The sequence below is a fragment of the Pseudopodoces humilis genome, chromosome 15 (genome assembly GCF_049639895.1).
Source record: "Pseudopodoces humilis isolate 2021_Gansu_Grassland_sample_001 chromosome 15, ASM4963989v1, whole genome shotgun sequence".
Taxonomy (NCBI): domain Eukaryota; kingdom Metazoa; phylum Chordata; class Aves; order Passeriformes; family Paridae; genus Pseudopodoces; species Pseudopodoces humilis.
This window is the reverse complement of record NC_142214.1, coordinates 10,181,061-10,205,156: the sequence shown is the minus strand read 5'-3', so window position 1 is coordinate 10,205,156 and position 24,096 is coordinate 10,181,061. Positions and strand designations below refer to the sequence as shown.

Here is a 24,096-nt window from a genome sequence, read left to right as displayed (position 1 = left end):
GCACAGTAAGTCACTCCTCAGTACAAGCAATCCAGCACATTTCGAAGCATTAGTAAAAAAACTGTAAATGCTTTTGATGTCATAGCATTAACCGGCAGAAATATTCTTCAAGCATAGAGGCTTGAATATTTTTTCCCCTTTGCATTTTCCCAATTTTATACCTGGGGGGTTTCTTTTCCTCCATGAACCTCTATGATCAGGAAGTAGTGGGACTAAATTATTAAAACAATACTTGTAGATAAATTATGGTAACTATATATGGTTTTGCCAATAAACAGATACCTCATTTGCCCAGAAGAGAAACTTGAGGTCAGATTTTAACACTTAGAAGTCAACAGAGTATTGGATTCAGTAAAGTTCTCTCAATTTGCTCCAGCTGAGAGTCAGTCCAATAAAATCTATTTCCATCTGCAAACTTCTGTTGATGAAGATTAATGCACAGATGTATGGCTCTCAAATTTTACAAGTTCTGTTGCTGAATGCACAGCTACAGTATAAATATTCCAAATACAAAAGGTCAGATTTAGTTTGTAAATTATTTGGATTTCTGTTTTGATATAAAATAGTTTGACATTTTAAACAGCAGTTCTTTCATTCCCTGTCTTATTTGTTTGTATAGATTGTCCATTTTAAATGCCAGCTATTGACATTTAACAAAGAGAAATCTGACCTCAGTCAGCTGAGCCCAAACTGTGAGTCCCATAGTCTGCTCCTTAGTGCCAATTTACCACTTGCATAGCTAATTTCAAGACTAAATTGCTGGCAGTAACTCCAATTTATACAGCTACCTGGTAACAGCAGTGGTTACTACTACAGTTCACCCCATAGGCACTAACATGTTCTGAGATTTTGTAAAGTACACAATTGTAATCCAAGCAGGGCTAAACCATTGCTCTCCTGAGCACAAGGTAAGTAGTGACAAATTGCTTCCTGTCTCCATCTCAGCTGTGTGGCTCAGAATGCCAGGGGGCACTGTCCTGTCAGCCTCAAGCCACCTCCTCTCAAATCGGCTGTACCATGCCCACTGCATCGATGGGGAATGTGCAGCTTCTCACACCTGCTCCTCTTCCTCACGTGTTCCTGCCAGACATGATCATGGCTGAAGTCAGGGAAAGCTGCCAAACATCTCTACCCATCACTTGAAGAGACACAGGAGGAAAAGAGAGAGCATAAACACATCTGATTTGAAATCCAGGGTCTCTTCTGTTTGCAGTTGGCATGTCAGAGCATCTCCAGCAAGGTGACAAAGCCCAGGCTCAGGGATGTGTCAGGGGTTTCTCAGGACTATTCCGGGCTTTGAGCACCCATAGCTGGCTCGTGTACAACTAGAAAAGCAGCTAAGGGCAGAAAAACAATTACTATAACAAAGCTGGTGCACACCTACCAGAGCAGCCTGTAGGTTCATATTAAAGCAACAAAACAAAATAATGACCAGTGGTAACCAAAAAGATAACAAGTATGCTTCTGGTCTTACCTAGAAACAAGTGAACTGCACTTCTATTCCAGATATGTAAAGTGGGCTTTAAATAAGAATAAGAATATGATTCAAACTAGAATTACATATTTCAGACTTAATCTCCATGCCACCATGACTGATATGAAAAGCACTAAGTAGCCTTCTTGACTATGAATATATTAAGATTTTTCACATTTAATTAAAGCATCTCCTCTGTATGTATGAAGAACTGCTCTTTTTAGAAGGATAAGACTTTTATGATTTTGAAACACTGCCACTGGATTAACTGCAGAAACATCATTGGAATATAACATTCTCTACTGCAAATTACAATTCTATTTTCAAACTAAAACTAGAAGCACTTTGCTTGATTTACTAGTCCTGAAGAGCTTATATCTAACTTCAGCCACTAAGCCTGGTCACCCAGCAGGTCTGCAACTGTGCAAAACATTCCTCATGCTCCGAGCCAGGGTAGATACTCTTCTTTCCCACCCTATGAAGGTTGCTCATTTTAGAGAGGTTACAAAATAAACTGAGAAGCAAGAAATAGATGCAGTTTTACGGACTTGAAATTCATAATAATGTGGAGGTACATGTATTGACATGCAGAAACCTTAGCAAGTGAAAACTGTGTTCTGCTGCCAGATGGATTTACAAAATGAAAAAAAAAATATGCTCGATTGCAGCAGAACTAATGTGAAATAACAAACATTGTTCCAATGTGGCTGTTGCTGGAAACTCAGGTTGTTTAAATGCATGCAGTTTTGCATCAGTCTGAGTGTTAGGTTAACAAAGGCTCACATCCTATTCTCAACTACACTCGACTGCTCTTTTCCCACTTTTTTTTCCTCACCAGTTTGGAGGTTTGATCATGTCTAATTTGTGACATGATTAGAGTTTAATGTGTTCTGGTACAAAGGTTTTTGTCAGTTTGGAAGATCATCAGGGCATTTCTCATAATCAAGAAGAGAACAGATACCATAAATATTAGTTCCTACACTGAGGTCTTTTAAAGACACCTGTATCTCATGAATACAAATGAATGTGCTATTAATCAATTTTTCAGGTTGTTATTTGAATTATTATTTTTTTTTTCTGATGGGCAAGTGCACTGATTCCATTTTTATTTATCTGGGGCAAGGAGGAGTAGTTTTAGAGGGACTTTATGCTTTAAGGTAATTTCAACCCCAGTGCAACAGAGCATTAATCAACTAAATTTAAAGCAGCAGCTTGAAAGCCTGATATTAAGCACACACTTACATTTATTGACAGCAAAACATATTCTCCAGAGCCCTAATTATTTACTGGCATTTGTAAGAGGATGTTGAAAGATTACCTTAATATTGTAATTTCAGACAAAGGGCAGCATCTTCATTTCATAGTATTTTTCTCCACTGCATAAGAGAGAATATTGCCATTTATTTTACAGGCATATTTCCAGGATGCTTTTTTTTTTTTTAAGACATCATTCAGACAAATCTATACATTATGTCCTCTATTGTTCATAAATATTTATTTTTTTTAAATATAATTCCCTTCCAAATAGCTGTGGTAACATTCAGTAATTACCAAGGTGAATTTTATCTTCACATTTACCTGAAAGTCACAAAAAACATTTTAAACAAAAGTCCATAGAGTCAATACATAAATACATTTGCTCTACTTTGGGAAAACTCAGACATGTCTCAATGTGTACTTCCTGCAGTGTCTAGAATATTCTCATTTCCCAGCATGAGTCCTCCAGAAAGTAAATTCCCTTGTGTTTGTTCCTTTAATAGTGCCAATTTTCTGATGAAGTACTGGGCCCTTTCAAGGGAAATAAGAAAATTTGGACTAGGATCTAAAAGTGTACCTATCTTTTGTTTGCAGTAGCCAAATTCTTGCAATAACGTCATTTCAAAGATACTTTTTAAATATATTACCATATTGTTACTTAAATAAACACTATAGCTGTCAACTTGAGAAAATACATCATTGTACTAGTTCTGGTATCACCAACCTAGTTGAGACTTTGAATAATGTATGCTGAAGAGCATTACTAGAATACACTGTTTCAGCCTTTATGGCAGAAGGTAGGCTGTTACTGCTGGGAGGATGTTCACTGGTGCCTTGCAATTGCTCTTTGACTCTTAACTTGGTTTTGCTGCACTTGGCACCATTTTCATATACCATGAAGGACTCACAGTTGAATTTGAATATTGATTTTGTACTGCCACTCAGTGCTCTTTTGTGAAAAATGCATGGTGGTCCTGCTATTAATCTCCTTTAATTAAATATTCAAACTGCCTAAGAAATGCTTCTGCTACCTAATAAAAATTTATGAATAAAATTAATATTAAAGCAGTAATCCCCAAGAAATCAGATAGTACTGCAATTAGCAGTCAATTTGTTAGAGCATTAGCCAACGATGAGTTCTCCTCCTGATGTTGGCTTTAAAATAGCCGCTAGCCAGTGATGAACAAAATCATGACAGTGGAACTTGGAATGATCAAAATTGAAAAAGATTAGTGGAACGCTGTATCAGTCTAAAATATCAGATGGTTTTTGCTATTTTGGTAATCTGATTTTATAGAGGATATTGTAATCCAAAACTGCAGAATAGTTTAAATGTCATACATTTGCTTATTTCGTCTCTGTTTGCTTCCCTTCCCTTCCTTTAGGAATTGTGCACAAAGGAAATGGGGAAAACATGTTCATTTCCCAGCAGCCTCCAGTCATCTCCACTGTGATGGGCAATGGACACCAGAGGAGTGTCTCTTGCTCCAACTGCAATGGGCTCGCCCTCAACAGCAAACTCTTTGCCCCAGTTGCACTCGCTTCTGGGCCTGATGGAAGTGTCTATATTGGGGACTTCAATTATGTCAGACGGATCTTTCCCTCTGGAAATACGATTGGCATATTAGAATTAAGGTAAAAAAATAATTGGCTTTCTCTGAAGAGTGTGCATAATCCTGGCTGTGATATGCCTGTGAAAACTAGGGTGAGCTTTTACCCCTTGGGACTTGATGAAAAAACCGCATGTGGTTACTCTGTGGTCATGTGTGTCATCAACTATCAAACCAACTTACAGAAAACTTACAGTCATCAGTTTAATAGGATGTTTTAAGTGGCCTTTAGAACAGGCCTTGTATAATGAACTTCTGCAAATTGCAGAATTAATAAAGCTGATTTTTCTTTCTGTGTTGTTTTCCATGTATTTTCTCCAAAAGTAAAATATACTATGATGCATATTTTTGAATATGCATATGCATAATTCCACAGCAAACATGCAGAGTATCATGTCAAGTTACAACACTGGGCCTATAGACTTACCATGTTTACAGTTAATACTATTGCACTGTTCCTTGTGCAGCAGAGAATGTGGCTCAGTTTAATCAGACAGGGGCATCACAGGTGTGTGAAAGGCTGAGCCTGTGCTGCCCTTAATGACTCCCCTGTTATTACCACCCCAACTTCCCATTCCCTTTGAGGGACACAGGGGAAGGCAGGAAAGATTTTGGACATTAATACATGAAATTTCTCTTATTTAACATCCACCTAGCTAACATGGCTGGTGATTATTCTGTGTTCAGAATTAACTTGGCAGTGTGTGGACATTGCAAAGGAAACAGTTTGAGAGAAAGAAATACCAAGCAAGAGGATAAACAATGTTTAATTAGTGGGATACAGGTCTATGAGCAGTCAGATAAAGAACACAGTTATGTTGAGGACTAACATCTCTTTTTCTTTCCTTCTAAACCTCAACTAATCTGCCTTTCCAGGAATAGAGACACAAGACACAGGTAAGTAAAACGTAATAACTGGTATGTGAACCACGTTTGAGGAGGCAGTCTTACAAAAGTCCTTTTAGAAGTCTGGATATAGAGAAACACTCTGAATTTAATAAATTTAAAGGGTAATAAATACAAATGTTAATCCAATTCACCTTTTCTTATAGTACAGAAAGTTTACAGATTTGTTCCCATTGAAGGAGTAAAGTCTCCCTCTAAAAATCAGTTTGCTGATCACCAAGAAGAGATGGAGAGTTTTAAACCTGAACACAGAGTACGTTTCATAGCTGTCATACCCATTTCACATGGTGTTTGACTGATCACAGATAAAGCCATCCAAGGAAACAGTAGTTTTACAAAAATACAGTTTAAAAGGCTACAGAAACACATTGTACTTTAGTGCTTTAGAGGTTCCAGGATACCATGGGCTTTAAAACCTGCCAGTTATAGAGTGCACGGCAGAGCCCAGAACTGGAGATGCTGTGTCAAAGCTCATTTCTTGCTGCTCCTGGTAAAGACAAAGCAAGTGGCTTTTCCCCTTTCCAGCTGGCATTTTAGCATTGCAATTTAGAGTTCTTTAAAGGAATGAACATTGCACATTAGGCTTCTGTGACAGATGCTGAGGGAATTGGCTCCAACAATCCAGCTGCAGAAGTGATGTTGCATGCTAGAGAGAGACAGCAAGGCACTCTGTCTCCTTAGAAATAAACTTCTTAGCGTTCCAGTACTTAAATGAGATAAATAAACTGGCACTAGTACAAGATAAGATAGTAACTTCATGGCATAGTAGGAAGCAGAGTGAACTGTGTTTACAGCATGAGGGTATGGGTTGGAATTGCTCACTTTTGTCACAGGACTGCTATTGAATATTATAAATTATTTACCAGATTATGTCACATCTCATATATTTTACAATTAAAACTTAAAAAGGAAGAAAAATTCCTAGTTGGTAAGTGCAAGGTTCTATTTTCTAACGGAAGGGGTGTTTCCACATCCTTTAAACTGACCAGTATCTTTTTAAACTAAATTTCTCTATAATGCATTTAAAACATAAAACAACTTTTACACTTAGAGGTTTCTTTTGTAAAGTAGATTTTTTTCTTTTTAATACCTGTTCCCTAGTACTAGTTTCTTGAGATGAGCTTCAACCTTGAAGTTGACAATATTCAAGTACCCCAGCCCAATTATTTTCAATAATAATGTCTCTGTCACTATTCTGTCCAAATGAATTTTGTAGAAAATTGGAGGAAATCAGTTAATGTAGTCCTTGAGGTGATATGAGAGTAGTCAACAATCCCACTGTGTGCCATTCTCTTGAGGCTTTAAAGGTCATAGTCATGGTGGAAATTTATAGAATGAATGCTCAAAGAAAGCAGCAGGTAATAGATGGCTCCAGACAGTCCAGGTAGGAAACGGCTTCAAAATCCAGCTCCTCTACACAACTTTTAGCCACCAAAAGAGTTCTTTTTACCACATAAAAATGACAATACTGTGTAAAAAGGGAGAGTTTGGCAACCAGTAAACAGAAAAAGCCACTGATCTTGTTTTTGACTGTTTACAAACACCTTATCCCATTTGTTTTTCTCATCATCATAGTTTTAATAAGCTATAGCAAAGCTGTTTAACTGGTAAAAATGGGAACTAAACTTCGAGAAAAATACAAAGAAAAATTTAGTACAGAATAGTACTGAAAAGATTAATTTTAAAATCTAGTCTATTTCATATAGTTTTCAAATGGCTAATTTAAATCAACTCAGATTCATCTCTGATTACAATCTTCTGCAAAAATAGTAAGTTTTTTTAATTGTGTTCCATTTTTTACTAGTACTCTAAGCATTTTAGTATGCAAGGCTTTAAGCATAAACATGAAAAGTTTTCTAACAGCTGGTCTATTAAATGTAATGACAAGGATGACAGAAAATGTGTCTACAAGGAGAATATAGAGTGACCCCTGGTTCTCTGCAGTTTCTGCATACTGAACAACATGTTTATTTAAAATATAGAATTCTCCTTGCAACTTTTTTCACAGAAATGTTTTATTTAAAAGTCATCATTTGGCTGTCCAGTTACTCCTGACCTCAATCCAGAGAGCAAAAATGATTTCTTGATATTTTCAACAAACAAATTTTATAGTGGTGATACTTCGGCAGTAATTGCTTTTAGCTCATCCTCATACTCATCTTTCATCATACCACTTCCCTGTGGTTCCCAGGACTGGATTTCACATCTGTTCCCCAGCTCTGGGAATATCACTGAAGGTTGTCAAACCACCACAAACAGAACTGGACTAGGTGAGAGGAGAAACTCACTTCACAACTTTGTTGCAGCAATCTTAAGTGTTAGTTAATGGTACCAATATTAATAACATATCTCCTAAGAAAAATAAGAAGGGGAGGTATTTTTTACAATCATTTTTATCTAACTGGGCATATAGAGCCCAAACACTTGTCAGAAATCTCCTCCTCCCCCTTAGAGAAACATGGTAGTTGTTAAAAATAGCATCTGACCACCTAAACTCTCGGCCTTTGCTTCTCTCCCACCATTTCAGTAACCAACAGTGTGATTTAAAGGATCTCTATCTGGATTTTTAGTTAGGCCCCACTGCAGGCTCAGCAGGCTCAGGACACTAGCATGGTGTGCCATGTGCTTAAAAAATTTCTTCAAACTGGAAATTAACTTTGCACTGAAAAAGAAACTAAAAGTCTTACTGGATAATAAGATGCATCCCAGTTTTCAGATTAGAATTTATGATCCTCACCATTTAATTTAACATATGTAAATATTTTTTAAAATAATATTTTATAATCTCAATAAGGCAGTGACAGTGCATGAATTATGGTGCATTAATTCATGCTAGTTGCACTGACAGTATTTGGCCTTCTGCCTTGCTCCTGACAATAGAGTCAGCATGAATAAAGGCACCATATTTCACACCTTCATATTTCCTAAGGTTTAGAAGGTTTAGATAAAAATAACCAAGAGTAGGTATTTGTGCCCATCTAGAACAGCCTGTGATTCACTTTGCTGCAACTCATAGATTTGTTTTCGGTGTCAAGAGTACTAGGATGTATCAGATATAGAAAAATGATCTTGCTTTTGATAGTAATAATTATAACTAAGCTGAAGTCACTCCAGTTAGCTTTATCCTGAGAGCTTTGGTACTGATGGGCAGACGTACTGCCCCAGTACCAGTCTCTGCCCCAGCTCCCTGACCCATAACTCACTGGTTAGGCTCTGTAGCAGGACACTGGTGGTGTTTTGAGCTGCTCTCATGACTCTGTCCTCTTCAGATCACTGAGCTGATGTCTTCAAATAAGTAGAGTACAATTGTTATGCTGCCACAGAGATGTAAAAGGAAAAACAAGTTGACTCTGATGCTCTTCTCTTCTGTTTTAGTACAAGTCCTGCACATAAATATTACTTGGCCGTTGATCCAGTATCAGAATCCCTTTACTTATCAGATACCAACACCAGAAAAGTCTACAAAGCAAAATCCCTCACTGAAACAAAGGATCTGGCCAAAAATGCAGATGTGGTGGCAGGAACAGGTGATCAGTGCCTTCCTTTTGACCAAAGTCACTGTGGGGATGGTGGAAAGGCATCCGAGGCCTCTCTCAACAGCCCAAGAGGTAAGAAAAGACCATATCTGGAGTACTTAGTGTTGGTCACCTGTCATTTCCTTTCATTATTTAGGAACTCAGATGTAATTGGATGTACAAAAATGTGTCAGTGGTAATGATTTAACCAGCTATCAAGCCAGATCACTTCATGAGGCTTACTCATGTCTGCAGTACAACCAGTCCTTTATGAGGGACCAGCATGGGCAGCAGGCTCGGGCTTGAGTCCTCTGATTACTCTTCTCTGTATGACAACACTCCTCTTTCATTACCTTTCAATTGCAAGGTGGCAACATTTAAATATATGTAACTCTTAAGCAATGAGCATATGGTTTCAAGGTCCATATTTTAGATTTTATGCATCAGGTGAGTGTTGTAATGTTAACAGAGCTTACTCATACACATTAAGTCAGGGCTGTTCAAATCAGCCAGCAAAATCGAGTTTATTCAGAAATCTAGTTTGTCCTTTCTTATTAACACACTTTGCAAAAGATGAGCATCTCCCTGCTGCATATCCCTGTCAGAGTACATCCAGTATTGTCACAGGCAAAATGCATGTGAAGCCTTGAATCCCCACCAAAGCCACAATTAATCCCCTTGCAGTGTGCACTAGAACTGTGATAAAGACTCTGGATTTGGTGCTCTAAAGCAGCTGATCACCTTCAGCTCCCACTGCAATCCCTGGAACAAAGGGTACTCAGCAGCTCCCAGGGCAGAGCCCTGCGTGGGCTGTGCTGTGCTTCCCCCGTGCCTGCTCACAGCTTGCTCAAAGGAAGGGGTTTGATTATTTTTCGTGAGCTAATAAAGGAAGGCTGTACATCAGTAGGAAATTAGAATGTATATCCAGGCAGAAATACCTCTAAGACAAGCAAATAATCCTGGTTTTAGATTTAGAAAGAGGCACGTTGTAATTTTAGAGTGACTTTAGCATGTCTTTAATGATAGAAGGTAAGTGTGAGGTAAGTACAAATAAACGTTAATCTTCAGGCAGCTAATTAATGTAATGAATCGCTTCTAAAAATACTAGAAAACAAAGGTTTTCAGTTCCTTTATCAGGAAAGTGTGATTCTGTGAAAGTGATCAATGTTTTATTTCTGGTTACAATTGATTATATCAAATTACAATACAATCCGTTGTTCCATCTTATTTTCTTAGTAGGGAAATATGTTGATGAAAATGTGATACACTGTTTACTTTAAAGATACTCATACTTCTTTAATAGAAGGTTCTAGTCATAAAGAAATGAGGAGAAATAAAGGATGAACATGAGGATTTTTTGCACAGACAGCAATTACTAAAAGGAAATTGTCAGCAATGACTCTTCTATTGGCAAATTCAGGCCATGATTCTCAGGTGCTTTAGGTTTATGTGTCTCCTCTAAATAACACCAGTTTGAAATGATCCAGTTTGTTATATTTTTTATTTTAATCTCGAGGAAGTCTGGACTGCCACATGCCCTTTTTGTACAGAGCCTAACAAAATGCAGCATCAGCTCGTGGTCCCCAGCAGTATAATCAATGCAGCACCCTAACAGCCTAGTAGTTACAGGTCCTTTTTTTCCCCTGAACTATAAGAGGTTGAATAACCCTGGAAAGTAGAAGGAAGTGTTTGTCTGGTACACAAAGATCTTTATTAAGAAACAGCGATGTCTCAGTTTTAGAGATTCTTTTGGATCACCTTTTTTGCTTGTTCTTGAAATACTTGTCAAGACGGAAGATGTCATATTTCTGTTGAAATAACATTCAAACAGTATAAAGAAAACTATTTTCTCTAGGAAGCAGGAAATTTTGACAAAAACTTCTTAACCATGTTTAAAAATCCTTGGGCACACAGACACACAGTGTTATATAGCATTTGACCACAGAAATAAATGAATTGTTTCTGGTTTCATACCTCTGAGATTTTTACAGTGTAACAAAAGGGCCTGGACAAAGACAGAATAATTGCCAAGTTATGATTAAATATAATCAATTGCATTATTCAGTGAATAATTTGTATTTACTTTTTAAGCTGATACAGGTATATTATTAGGATTTTTTTACTTTGCTTGCCTACTTGTTTTTGTCCTGAGTATTCATTTTTCCCATTATAAAAATAAATTTCCCCCTTACTTGATAGGAAGATAATATGTGAAATAGGACTCCATTTAGTGGTTGTCTGACGTTGGTTAGTTTTATCTTAAAAGTTGGACTCTAATTTTTGCTACTAGCTGCTTGTAACTGAATAAGGACTTATCTGTTTAGCCATTTGTAAAATTGGTACGAAATTCCTACTGTGTAACACTTGTGAAACTTAATCCTGTTTGGTAACATCCTCAAAGGTATGTTAATAGGTGGAAATTCAAATTCTCTTTCTTACTTACTTTTCTGGATGAAAGTTGCTTTGAATAATGCTTTGACTTTTCTGAACTCATACCCATTTTTCTACTTCCTTGAACATGCTGGGAAAGTCCTAGATTGTTTTGTAATTTTTTAAGTCTCTCATGAATGTTTATTTCTCGTTATCTTTATTTGGCAAGACTGCCTTTGCCTAGTGACCAGGAATTAAATGCCAGACAGGAAAATATCATGAAGTGACACTGATCAATTCTGATTTCATCTTTCCACAACTTTCATTTTACAGTTAGCAAACACATGTAGCTTTGTTCAGTCTGTTCCCAGTTCTCTGTGAAAGACTAGAGACGGGGCTTAGTGAATATTAATCTTAGAGTATTGTATGTTGAGCTGACTTTGAAAGATGCTTTTAAACATGCATGGCTGATGTAGTTGAAATTTGAACTTCAATATATTATTTTTACTGCAACTTTCTTTAATTCTGCAGAGATCTCAGACTAATGAGTCATGTAATAGATGACCAAGTACTTAAGCAGAATGTGAAATGATACAAGGTGGGGACATAAAATAAGATCTGTGACAAGCTGAACACATTTATTACAGAAGAAGATATTGAAAATGAAGAAGTAACTACACAAAATATTAATCATTGACTGAATTCCAATCACTTGAACTTTACCAAGATTTACAAGAGATTTTAATTTTGGGGTGGGGAATTCTGTTTGGTGGGCTTGGAGATTTTTTAAATAAAAATTATTTATGGCACATCTGTCACCAGCACTATCTTTTAAACAATCTGCTTAGTACTTATGACAAAGTAGTTGAAGATCATGTTCTGTTTTTAACTAGATTAGTCATCAAGTATTGGAGCAGTAAGAAGCACTAAAATGAGTGGAAATACTTGGGACTTATACTTAGCCCTGCAAAGCCAATACTTGAATCAACACCATTAAACACTTACCTACCCTGCCCTTCTGAAGTCAGTGGGCTTTAGACCTGCAAATAGATTTTGCTTTCTAAGTATAATTGACAGAGGCAGTGAGAGTTTGAGACAATCAAATTACCACATTTTGCTGAGCTCCAGTGTCTCCCAGGCAGTAGGGTAAGAAAAGTGTCTGATCAACATCTGATTTCCATTACCTTGTGTCTGTGACCAGCATTAAGACAGGACAGCTCTCCTGGAAATGCAAGCTGTGTAACTTCTGTGAAAACAGTAGGTCCCTCCAGTGATTCCACCCTAAACATCAGAAGTGATTTACACGTTTTCTAAATCCAAGGACTAAATCTAAAGATGAAAACATTTAAGGTCCTGCAATGTCTGTTTCTTCATTCCTGGGTCCAGACCAGCATCTCAAACTAGATGCACACACTGTCTGTGCAAGTCATGTCAGAGCCTTGAGAAATTTGACTGCACACTGAGTACAGAGTATTTGGATACAGTGCAGTGACCTCACTGAAGATGCAGTGACCTCGAAGCACCAGGGAAATAGAGAAGGTTGAAGTTCTAAGTCCCATGCACAGAAGTACTTTATCCACAGCTGTAGGAAAGAACTCTTCTGCTCAGACCAACGGCCATGAGATAGAAACACAAATGAAAGCATAATATAAAAATAGGTTCAGCAGTATAGTTTTATATATTTTGCTTGCAGTTACTTTACTAAGGAAATACTACTTTAAAAAATCATGGTTTGGAGATGTGTTCATCCTAGTAGCTTGCATCCTGAAATAATCAGTATTTTAGCTCCTCATCCTCAGCAATACATTCTAGAGTAAATAAAGTTGTAACAGCTGCTCAGACTAAACCTTTACGCTTTCCAAATGGCAGTAGCCCATTTTTAGGACTGCTCCTGTTCAGCTAGAAGACTCCTTTTATTTTCAGTAGGATGCACAACCAAATTCTTATTGTAGCCTTTTGTAACAACAGACACATTTGGTAATGATTAATGCTATTTTTCCGGCAATCTTTGCTATTCTGTAAATTCCTAAGACCATAGAATTCAAAAAGGAAAGTAGAATGGGCTCAGATATTTCATTAGCAATATATAAAGCAAGAAATAGACATGCCAAAGTCATTTGCAGTCTCAATTCATTGTTATATATGCATCATAAAATCAGCAAAAAATATATAATTTCATGCCTTATTTTTCTCTTCAGTAGCCTGAGCTACCTATGATTTCCAAAGTATGGGAAAACTGTAGAATGTTGTAAACTTTTTGGACAGCAGGTTTTTCCTAAATTTCATCCAACATTCATCTGAACTCATAAACCATTTGCTTTTCTATTCACTCATGTCAGCAGGATGACCCCAGTCATCATGTCTCAGGCTGGAAGATGAACATTTTCATTCACAGTTAGTAGTTAAAAACTGCTCCAAGTCTACCAATCTGCCTCTAAAGAGAGCAACACTCAAGTGCAAGTACTGAAGTCATGTTCCAGCTGACAAAGAACTACTGAATATTTTGCAGCTAGTGCTGAGACAGTAAGGAAGTAAAGATGACAAAGATCACAAGGCAACAGACTGCAAATCACTTGAATCATATTTTGAGTGGTGTATTATGGTAACCTATAAATAACTAATTGCATAAAATTGCTTTAGTTCCTAGATGGCAGCTTTAATTAAAAGCACCGAAGACATTTAGAAGTTTAGAAATGGATGGCATGTAATTTGCCCTTTTAGCACCATAAAATGGTAATTAACCAATTTAATTCACTTCTTCCTATTAAAAGTTTTATGAGAATCTCAAGTTCCTTCTAAATACAGTTGTTCTTCAGCAGAAGGTGGCATTCTCTTTCATCCATCCTCACTGGTAGTTGTAGATGTTGTTTTAAAATTTCTTCAGAAGTTTAATTAGAAGTTTTCAATATAGAATGCTCATTTGTAAGTTTTTAGCTGAGCAAAAAGCACAAAGTAGAATTTCTAGAAGAGGGCAACATGTAGTTCTAGCTGCTCTTTATCAGCATGTTTGAAAAGGATTTGTTCCCAAAAAAAGCTTCTCTTAGAATGCAAATGTGGGATATGATATGGGGTAAAAAAGAAAATATTTTAGGGAATTTACTATATTACTTTTAATCTAAAACTATCTACTATTAATCTACTTTTAAGTTAAACTCTAAGTTTAACTCAAGAAATGCCAAAATTTCTGGACTGAATGACATATGTATTTTGAATTTATACCTATGATAACTGCACAAAAAGCAATCAGTTGCTTTCTGAGTGCTATTTGCTTTTATAATGGTATATGTATGTGCACTAAGGCAGAGCTGTCAAGGGAAATAACTCCTTAACCAAAACCACTCTGGAGAGCAAATAACAGGAGAGGTTATAGTCATCCTTCTGTGTTTATCATGGATGTACCCAGCCTCTGTACTAATTATTATTTTTTGAAGAAAACAGTTATAAAAAGGAAAACTTTGTGTGTACTTCTAGTAATAATATTTAGTCACTACATTTGACAGCATTACCGGCAATTAATTTTTAATGTTAGTTAACAGAATTCAAATGGTACTGATTAAAAGACCTCTGAGTGTTAAAAATATTGTTCCAAAATGTCTGCATGTAAATCCACTGGAAACAGATCTTCATAAAAACTACTGTTTCATGTTCAGGTACAAAATTCAGCCCTGTGTAGGACATTCCCAGTGACTAAAATATGACCAAAACCAGTCCTCCAGCACAAGCATGTCGCTCAGCGAGACTGATACTCAGCTCTGAGACTAAATCCTGGCACAGATTTATTTTGTCCTTACCCAGATAAAAGTTCTTAAGGAGAAATCTGTATGTAAGAAGGGTAAGTCTGTCATTTGTACAATAGGTCATAGGTCCCTTTAGTGCCCAAAGACATCATCAGTTGGGCACAGAATTTAGTGCTACAGTTCCTTAAAAGAAAAACAGAATCAGACAGAGAGTCTAATGCAAACTACATCTTCTTCTCTGAAAGGAAAAAGATTAAAAAAAAAAAAAAATGTACCTTTCTTATTCACTCATGGGGTGAGGAGTGCTCCCACTTGCACTCAAGTGCAATTCATTACCCTCAGCATGTGCATGCTTCCTCCCCCAGTTCCATGGTGATTAAATCACAATTGCTGTGCTGTGTGTGATTAGATTTTGCATTACACTGTACATCAGAAAAGGATTAAAAATAAGCTCTTGGAGTACAGATTACATGTAGCATCATGTAAGATGTGACAGGAGCATTAATGAATCCAACTCTAATGAATAAATTGGGACAGTTTAGCCACAAATCTGTATTGTTTTCCAGTGAATGCTTTATGTAGAGTATTTGTCAACAAGACTTAAATGCATAAATAATTTTTTCAAGTAGGTAAAGTCATGTTGTTTTACTGCAGAGCCATGAGCTCTGGAAGCAGTAGATCTTTGCTGAACATCTATACACTCACTGGTACTTGAAGAAACTGGCTTATTAGGAAGTACCAGGAATTTAATGCAAATACTGAAGACATGAGCTAATTTATGCTATTGCACTGGCATATGTCCTTCCCTTGCAGCCAGGTTACTTTTCTGTGGTGGCTGGAGAGCAACATGAATGCTAGAAACATTAAAAGATCCTTGGTTTTCTTATATAGTCAGTGTTTGAAATCCATTCAGCAACACAGCTGAGTAGCTTTATTTCATTGCAGCATAATTTTTGATTTTTATATAATGGATGGTTTGCAGCCAACACAGCCATCTGTTCTCAGGGAAATTGCGCAAAACAGAAGATGCACTTGCCCTAGTGACAGATCCTGGCCTTGTGTTATCTGTGGTGTGGATCTGATCCAGCTGAGAAACAAAGCTCCTCACTTACCATGCAGCACCTTCCCTCTGCAAAGGCAGGCTCAGGCACAGCCCATGTGCTGCCCTTCCCACACACATCAGGTTTCTCATTTCCGCTTGTGAACCACACTGGAAAGCAAATCAGATCCCATCTAATATTGCTACATTATGCAGTATCAGTGAGATGGAGGTACAGTGGACCATCCCTTCCCAAAACTGGAACACACAAGTCACCCCTGACACCAAAACAAACCTCTTGGCTCCTCAGACTCGCTCTTTACCTCAGCTCACCTTCAGACTTTTGGGTTTGGACTTGTTAGGAGCAGATGACAGCCAGGAGCTTAACAGTCATTCTGGAGTTTCCAAAAGCACAGTTACTTTCTAAATAAAGACTGAAGATCCTCTAAGGGTACCAAGGAGTCACAATTTATGAGCTTGCAGGCAGGGAGTCAGGCTCTGAGACTGTCTGCTCCTCCTTTAGCCTTTTTATAACCTCCCAATTTTTCCCAGCTGACCCATCCAGCCCCCACTAGATTATTTCAGTTCCCCAGGTGACATCTGTCTTGCAGAGCTTTCAGCCACCTCACATTATGAGGAGATGTAACCTAGCCCTGTACCTTGGGCACTTAGCAGTCCATGGGCACTTTTTGTCCTGGGTAGAGGAGTTGACAGGATGGTGAGTACCCTCTTCTAAGGGCAGTTCACAGCCAGATGGATACACTTCATTGGCAATTTAAAGAATTAGTTTCAACTCCCAACACTGTGCTGATAACCGGAGAGCTGGATGCAGTAGGGAGTGTTGCACGCTAAAGTTAACTGCTGTGGCTCTTGGATTTTTTTATGTGATGATACCCTTAGAACTTTGTAATCATACTCTCAGACCTTTGCAAGGTGCCTGAGCATCACCTGTGGTGAAGAGGTACCTCAGAAGCAGTCATGGGCAGTTTGCCCTGGGAGCCTGCCCCCCGGTGTTAACACTGCAGGAGAAGGCATATTACACTCTGTTGTGTGTGCAACTCAAACTCAATCCCCAGGCATTTCCAGCTGCCAAGTAGATGTTTAGGGTTTGGGGAGCCCATCCTCCTTTCTTCCCAGCCCCATGGGAGATGCATGTCCTCCATCAGGGTTTCCACGTCCTGCCTCTGCCCCCCAGACTGCTTAATCTCTTTCCTCCAGCTGTAACTGCTACTATATATTAAACAAAAAAACGTTAAATATAAGGAGCTGGGGTTGGAAGCTGAGGAAATTTAGTTTTAGGCTATTTTTCTTTTTTAATGGCATGTGAAATTGCTGTGTGGGATCCTAAACTGGCCTGCAGACAAGTGTTTTGTAGACTTACAGTACATGCAGCCTTCAGTTGTGCTAAATACAGGGGACAAAAATCAAGAACCATATAAGCCACTGTCCAGACCATCTGTTCGAGTCCTCTGCCTTTCATTTCTGTGTAGCAGAACATAAATTCATTATTAAAATAGCTTGGCTGTGCACAGCAGCTGCTATAATTGCAAAGTTATGCAACTTTAAGTGGGAAATTATGAAGTAGTTCAAAGCAAGAAATTGAGCAGTTTTGGTAGAAAGGATTTCACAAGTCTAACATGAATAGAAGTGCTCTTCTAGTTATATTTTCAATATTTGAGGGAAATAAGATCTTACAGTTCAAATTGAATGCAGGAAGAACTGTAGGGGAGCTGTTAGACTGGGGCAGAACAAAGCTGGGCATGAGTTGTGGTGTAAGCTGCTTGTGGGAGACAGTAAACCTTCCATTCCTCAGTTTCCCCACTGAAATACAGAGGACCATGATCTTTCCTGTGCACAGCCCTGGCATTTGATTTCCATCCCTCAAGTGCAGTGCAGTGCTGCAGGAGCTGTTGCAGATCCAGGAGTAGGAGAACTGCCCCATCTCCTGCTGGTGACCACAGCTGTCATGAGCCTGGTTCCAGTGCAGGACCATCATTTTGGGCAGCACTGCACTGTGATACATACTGCAGCACAGCTGCTCCTTCTGCCTGCTGAGCAGAGCCTGGTCTGCACCATTTGTATGTACAGCCCCTATCAGAATAGGTCTCTTTGGCCTTCTGTGGATACTTCTTCCTTGCTCAGACACTCTCATCATTCAGTGTATAGCAATTAAAAAATTGTCTCTGCATAAGAATGAAGAAAGTGAAATGAAAATGAAGAAAAATCAACTGTAAGATAAGTTTTTAGAAAAGCTAATATTGCTCACTTTGTGATAGATGTGAAGTTATTGAAGAGCCTTGTTCTAAGTATGTAAAATTATATTGAAAGCAAAGCCTTTGCTGTTTTGTTTTGTTTCATCCTCACATCTTCCCTCTTTAAGTCTAAGCAAATCTGATAGATAGGTATTGAACTTTCCTTATACAGTTTGTATAAGCCTCAAATAGTAATGGGTGGGGGAAATAATGTCATACTTTTTTAAATCAGCAGATTCTCATAGTCTAAGAGAGGAAATATTTTAAGCTCATACTTTTTAATCAAGATAATGCCAGTACTAACACTCTTTTTACCCTTACCCTTCTTCCAGGTATCACTGTAGATAAGTACGGATTTATTTACTTTGTTGATGGTACAATGATACGGAAAATTGATGAGAACGGTGTGATCACAACAATAATAGGTTCAAATGGCCTCACATCAACCCAGCCATTGAGCTGTGACTCTGGGATGGACATCACTCAGGTAGACACCTCGTTTTTATGTGTTGTCACTTCGATACACATTGTTGAGACAGATTACTTACCTTCTTGTACCAAGATTATATATCGAGTATACTGGATGAGTCATATAATTCTGAATGGCACAGTATGGAGTAGTTCTTCACTCATATGATTATTTTAAGGTGTATAAATGTAAGATCACGCATGATTTTTTTCCCAGGAGATGGCCTCTGAATGTATAGAGGGTCTTATACAAAGAATACAAACTTCTTTAAAAAGTTGCTTGCTACTCTGAGATAGATCTTCTAAGAAGATAATTAGAAGTTTAAAGTGCTTTCCTTTAGTCCAGAATTCAGACTTATTTTCTTGAACTAGAAAATGGAAAAAAATAGATATTTTGTTTAGATCTAAATCTGTTCTGAGTCATGGAGGAGCATTAGAGTAAGTGATTACACAACAGCAATATTGTGATGAAACTATTGCATTTCAATTTCTCAAAATGCTTTCCAGTTCTTGTGTCAAGAGCAATGAAATAGGAATAGTAAAATAAGAATAAAAGAACTTGCCACATCTCTAGTTTATGCTAAAAAAGAAATATGGATAATCTTCGAGAAACACAAATGGTACTCTTGAATAGTCAGTGAGCCACACCTACAGACTGCACAAGGAAGGACTTGGCCTTTGCCAAGAAATAATTGAATTAATCAGCTTCAAAACAGGGGAGAAGCTGTACTTGAAAAAATCATGAGGCAGTCAAATGATATACTAAACTATAATGGACTGTGGCAGCTAATAACCAGGATCAGGTTAATTTTGCATTTCATTTTCTCCCTACCCTCTCCTACGTCCTTTGCAACTGGAGAATCATAGTTAAAATACAATGCATAACAATGGTAAGAGCTTGTTGCTTGTTTCTAAGTAGATTTTAAGTAATAGGAAATGACTGTGGTCTTGCATTCACATACCTGAAGAACATGGGGTCAGTGTTTTGGTTAGTTCTTATCAAATATCACAGGTCAAATGAAGGGATCTAATGCTGCTGTTGTAGAAGCTCTCAGAGATTTTATTACTAGAATCAGAACAGGAAAAGTGTCTGTGTTCCATTTCACATGCTATCGAATCACAGCATTCTTACGGCTGGAGGGGGTAAGATCTCTGGAGATCGCCCAATCCAATCCCCCTGCCAAGGCAGGGTTACCTGGGGCAGGTGACACAGGAATGCACCCAGAGGGTTTGGATGTCTCCAGAGATGGAGACTCCGTGACCTCCCTGGGTAGCTGTTCCAGTGTTCTGCCATGCTCAACTTAAAGAACTTCTTCCTCATGCTGAAATGAAACTTCTTTTGATCTTGTGTGTTTAGTGTTTCAGTGGACCCTCTGTGTTTGCAAATGCAGGGAGGAGAACCTCAGCCTGCCTGTTCCCAGTTCTAAGACAGGCCTTTGTACTCTCTCAGGTCCAGTTGATGTGTAATTATGCCATACAAAGAGGAACAGGGTCAACTGGCTTAGTTGTGCTAAACCCAAACTTAAATTAGCCTGGCAATTGTTTTAAGATTATAGAGCTTCTGGGTACCTTGTCTCTTGCTCTGGCCCCTTGCCTTGAGGCCAGCCAGTCGTGCAGGTGCAGAGCAGCAGCTGACAGCCAGCAGCATTCCCACTCCACTGCTGCCCACCAGCTGGCAGGAGCAGTGCTTCATGGAACCCACAGCTGCCTGGAGCACATTCACTTGCTTCTTGGATACATCTAACAACTGCCTGGGGCACCCATAACCAGATTAGGTATCTCTGAGGTCATGGAAGGGTGCCAGGTGCAGCGTCTGCTCCCTGCCTTCTCCTTCTGGATCTGCGCTCTCAGGCTGTAGAAATAATTGCTTTATTTGCCTAATGTAATATGTGCTGTGTATTTGTGTTCAAATTTTTGCTGATTTTTCTCAATAAGAAAATGTCTCACTAAATCTCAAATAGGGAGTTTTAATAGTTTTCATTTCCTTTTGAAAAATGCGACTACCCGTTTGCAAATAAGTATCAGCAGAGGGTCTGACAAATTTAGAAATAAAATTATTTATTTATTAAATTAAAACTAAATTTGAAAAGTGAACATTTTGGGCTGAAATCAAATGTGCTAAATTTGTAAAGTAGATTTAAATAGCCCTAAAATCTTAGTTCTTCATAGGTTAGCTACTTGCCAGAAACAAGTTTCACATACCTCACCCTTCAACATAGTTTCAATGCCATGGAGGATGGGCTTCTGCAAAGTCATAGGTAAGAAAGATGTCACAGAGCAAATCATTCTTCATACATATGGGGTATGGTCTCCTTTTCATAGAAGCAGGAATAAGCACTTCTTTTTTCCATTAACACTTCAGGTGTTTCCATACTGCAGCATCTACAGGAAAATATGGCTGCACATTTCTTAAATTTTTTCAATTTTGTCAGTGTTCTGTGAAACTAAGACATGGTCTTACCCATAAATTGAGATAGTCTTCAATTAAATTGTGAATGCATGACAGTAAATATTCTAAAAAACATAATAAATTACAGCATATAAACATGTCCCTAAAAAGTTGCCAGTCTCATTTTCTAAGGGTAGCAATACTATATAATTTTCTGTATATTTTTCACTGATAAGTGAAGTCTCAATGTGGACACTATGCAACCTAAAGCCTTTGGAAGCATTTCTTGTTTGGAGGATTTGTTTTGAGGGGGTTTAAGTAAACCCCTTTATTGAAAAATTTCACAAAGTCCACACCTTTTGAGGTATTTCACATACAAAGTAAATCGTAGGCATGAAATAAATACCAAGAATACAAGTTCTGAAAAGTATAAAATTTTCTCAGTCATCTTCTTCCAGAATTGTTGCTGATAACCAGAAAAGCCTATGAAATAATCACGTCCCCTTGAAGTCAAGCATGTTAATCTGGAATAATAACAATGAAAATAATGGAAAGATATTTTCACATAGAAACAAGGGTATATCCTCGCAAGACTGCTGAGTTTATTCCAGAATGGCATAAACATGAATGAAAAATGAATTTGGCCCATCTCCACTTAAATTAGTTTTTGGCTAAGTTACAAATGGCATTTAAATCAAGAGAATGTGGGTTGCTCACAAATTGTATATTTAGAGAGACTTATGAAATAGGTTAATAAAATCATTTCTCAAAGCTAAATTTGTTCTGACAGTAAAATCAACAACTTGCCCAAAATCAGTATTTCTTAATTAACTGAAGTATAAAAATGTACTCTTGGAATAAATATGTGGAGTAACTGTCCATTGCAAACACCACAATGAATGACAAGCTTTGACTTTAGGACATTCACTTTAATAAATTAGTTGATTATGAAAGGGTTTAATCATTTGTTCCAATATCAGTTTTCATGGTATTATTCTTGGTAATTGTTACGTGTTTATTATTTACCGCCTTCCCCTTCTTAAGCATAATATTCTGCACTCATAATCAGGGGAGGAAAGGACAGATGGGGCTGAAAAGATTGTATGTTGTGGCAAATAAACGAACATGCTCTGACTAATTACTTTGATCTTATACTTTACTGAGGGAATTTTAATCTGAATTTAGAAGGAAAGGGATACTCAGTTAAAGTGTTAATATGGTATACCAGCATTCTCATTGTTTCAGCCTGTTCAGAACTTGGATAACTTTTCTTCTCTGCACAGATCACTTCAGTGTTCCTCAATTAGTTAATAGATAGAGCAAATCTAAAGAAAATGGCTCTTCAGAGCTATGCATGTGAAAATCTGTGTGTATGTGCTCAACACTCGCTATTGATGCCAGGACCTCAGCAGACACCTACATGGTCATGAGCCACAACAGGAGTGCCAAGGGAAAGGACTGGAGTTGGAGAGAAAAAAAAAGAGATGGGATCATCATTCTGTTTCACTGCCTGATGGCTTTGGCATCTTCTCTAGACCAGAGACCTCTCTACATTGCTTTTTATCTCACATGTACACACTCTCTTTGTGTTTGCACATCCCTAAGGTGCACTGACATTTTTTAGTTTTGTTAGTGGTAGTAGATGAGAACACATTGTGTGGGTATATGTCTGTCTGTCTGCCTGTCAGTATTCTTCTCCTCACAGTAAATTAAAAGCTTGGGCCAATTTCAAACAAATTTGTAGAGAAACACCTGCCTTCAGCAATTAAATTCCTACATGTTCCATAAAAAATATTAATCCAGTTGGAGAACAGAAACCTAAAGTCCCCTTTCAAAAGGAAATATTGTAGCATAAGCTTTCTTTTATTAAACTCCAGAGATTCTACTCAGGATGTAATAAATGCCCCATTCACAGGAAAACTTCATTTTGCGCTTGGATCTTATTAAACTCTGAAGTCAGTCAGCCATGCGACAGAAGTCCTTAGGAAACCAGACTTCATCAGATCCAGTGTTCTTGCAAGTTATATTGACGTTGTGGGAGTTTTTGTGTGAAAGTAAAAACACTACAGCTCATCTTGAGTGATAAGCTTTGCTGTTCTGCTTCCATTGCTACAGTGAAAGCTGAGGAGAGAATTAGCAGATATTTCTACCATCTTGCAATTTCATCCTGTATCTTTCCTCCCATGAGAAATATGTGGGCTGAATTTCCACTGCTCCAAACCACAAGTCATTTATATCTGTGTGAGTGGCTGCAGGTATTATCTGGGAGCTGTTTAATCCAATCTCGAGCACAGTCACTGCAAATACAGAGACCAAATATTTGCAAGTCAACAGAAAATGAATCCCAAGAGCTTTTTTTTCGCCTGTAACCATGGCCTTGTTCTTGTACTTATGTCAGTCCCACTAGGCATGAGTCTGTGCCAAAGCAGTAGCTCTGACCTGATTGATGGTGTTAATAACTGTCACTGCCGTGTTCCGAAATGAAAGGTCTGGTTTGAAGACTTTTTCTTGACATTTGCACTTCATCAGCCTTTGTTCAGCAGTTCTCCATGTGAGGGAACCATCTATATTGTGTTGCCTCACATAAACTTCAGTGACACTGCAAAATGTTTTGCTCCCTTATAAAAATGTGACAGTGTTACTTATGTAGGCAATTTTCTTGCACAGGTCAAATTAAAAGGCAGATTCCTAGATCAGGGTTTAAAGGCCATGCATGGCAGGAATGTTGTGTCCTGGACAGCCTGCTTTGAATGATGGAAAAGAGGGGAGAGGATAATAAGTAATGCTGTTAATGACCTACTTGAAATAGTGAAGTGAAGGACAGACTGCTGGGAAGCAGAAGTGAAGATGAGCAGAATTGCTTGAAAATGTATTATATATCTCCAAAATGCAAACGCTGACATTGCTCCCACAGTCACAAGTGCTGCAGGCACTCCCCAGCAGCATCTGCACAGGCACAATATGCTTCAGTGGCATTATGGAAGCCTTTTGAGCAGAACAAAAAGCTCCCAGGACATGGTGACCTCGCTTGAAAGCAGCAATGAGGGTCTGCTCATCGGAGCAAGCACAGCCTGAACAG

The 24,096-nt window shown here is 38.0% G+C and overlaps 1 protein-coding gene across 6 annotated transcripts in view; it reads left to right on the top strand.

Moving 5' to 3' along the window:
• TENM1 (teneurin transmembrane protein 1) overlaps window positions 1-24,096 on the top strand; it is a 313,634-nt gene that overhangs the window by 246,130 nt on the left and 43,408 nt on the right. For all 6 annotated transcript variants that reach the window (XM_014258759.2, XM_088062503.1, XM_088062504.1 and 3 more), the window contains 4 exons: window positions 4,117-4,366; window positions 5,218-5,238; window positions 8,623-8,855; window positions 18,493-18,647. In XM_014258759.2, coding sequence (XP_014114234.1) covers window positions 4,117-4,366; window positions 5,218-5,238; window positions 8,623-8,855; window positions 18,493-18,647 — 659 coding nt within the window. The remainder of the gene's footprint in view (window positions 1-4,116; window positions 4,367-5,217; window positions 5,239-8,622; window positions 8,856-18,492; window positions 18,648-24,096) is intronic.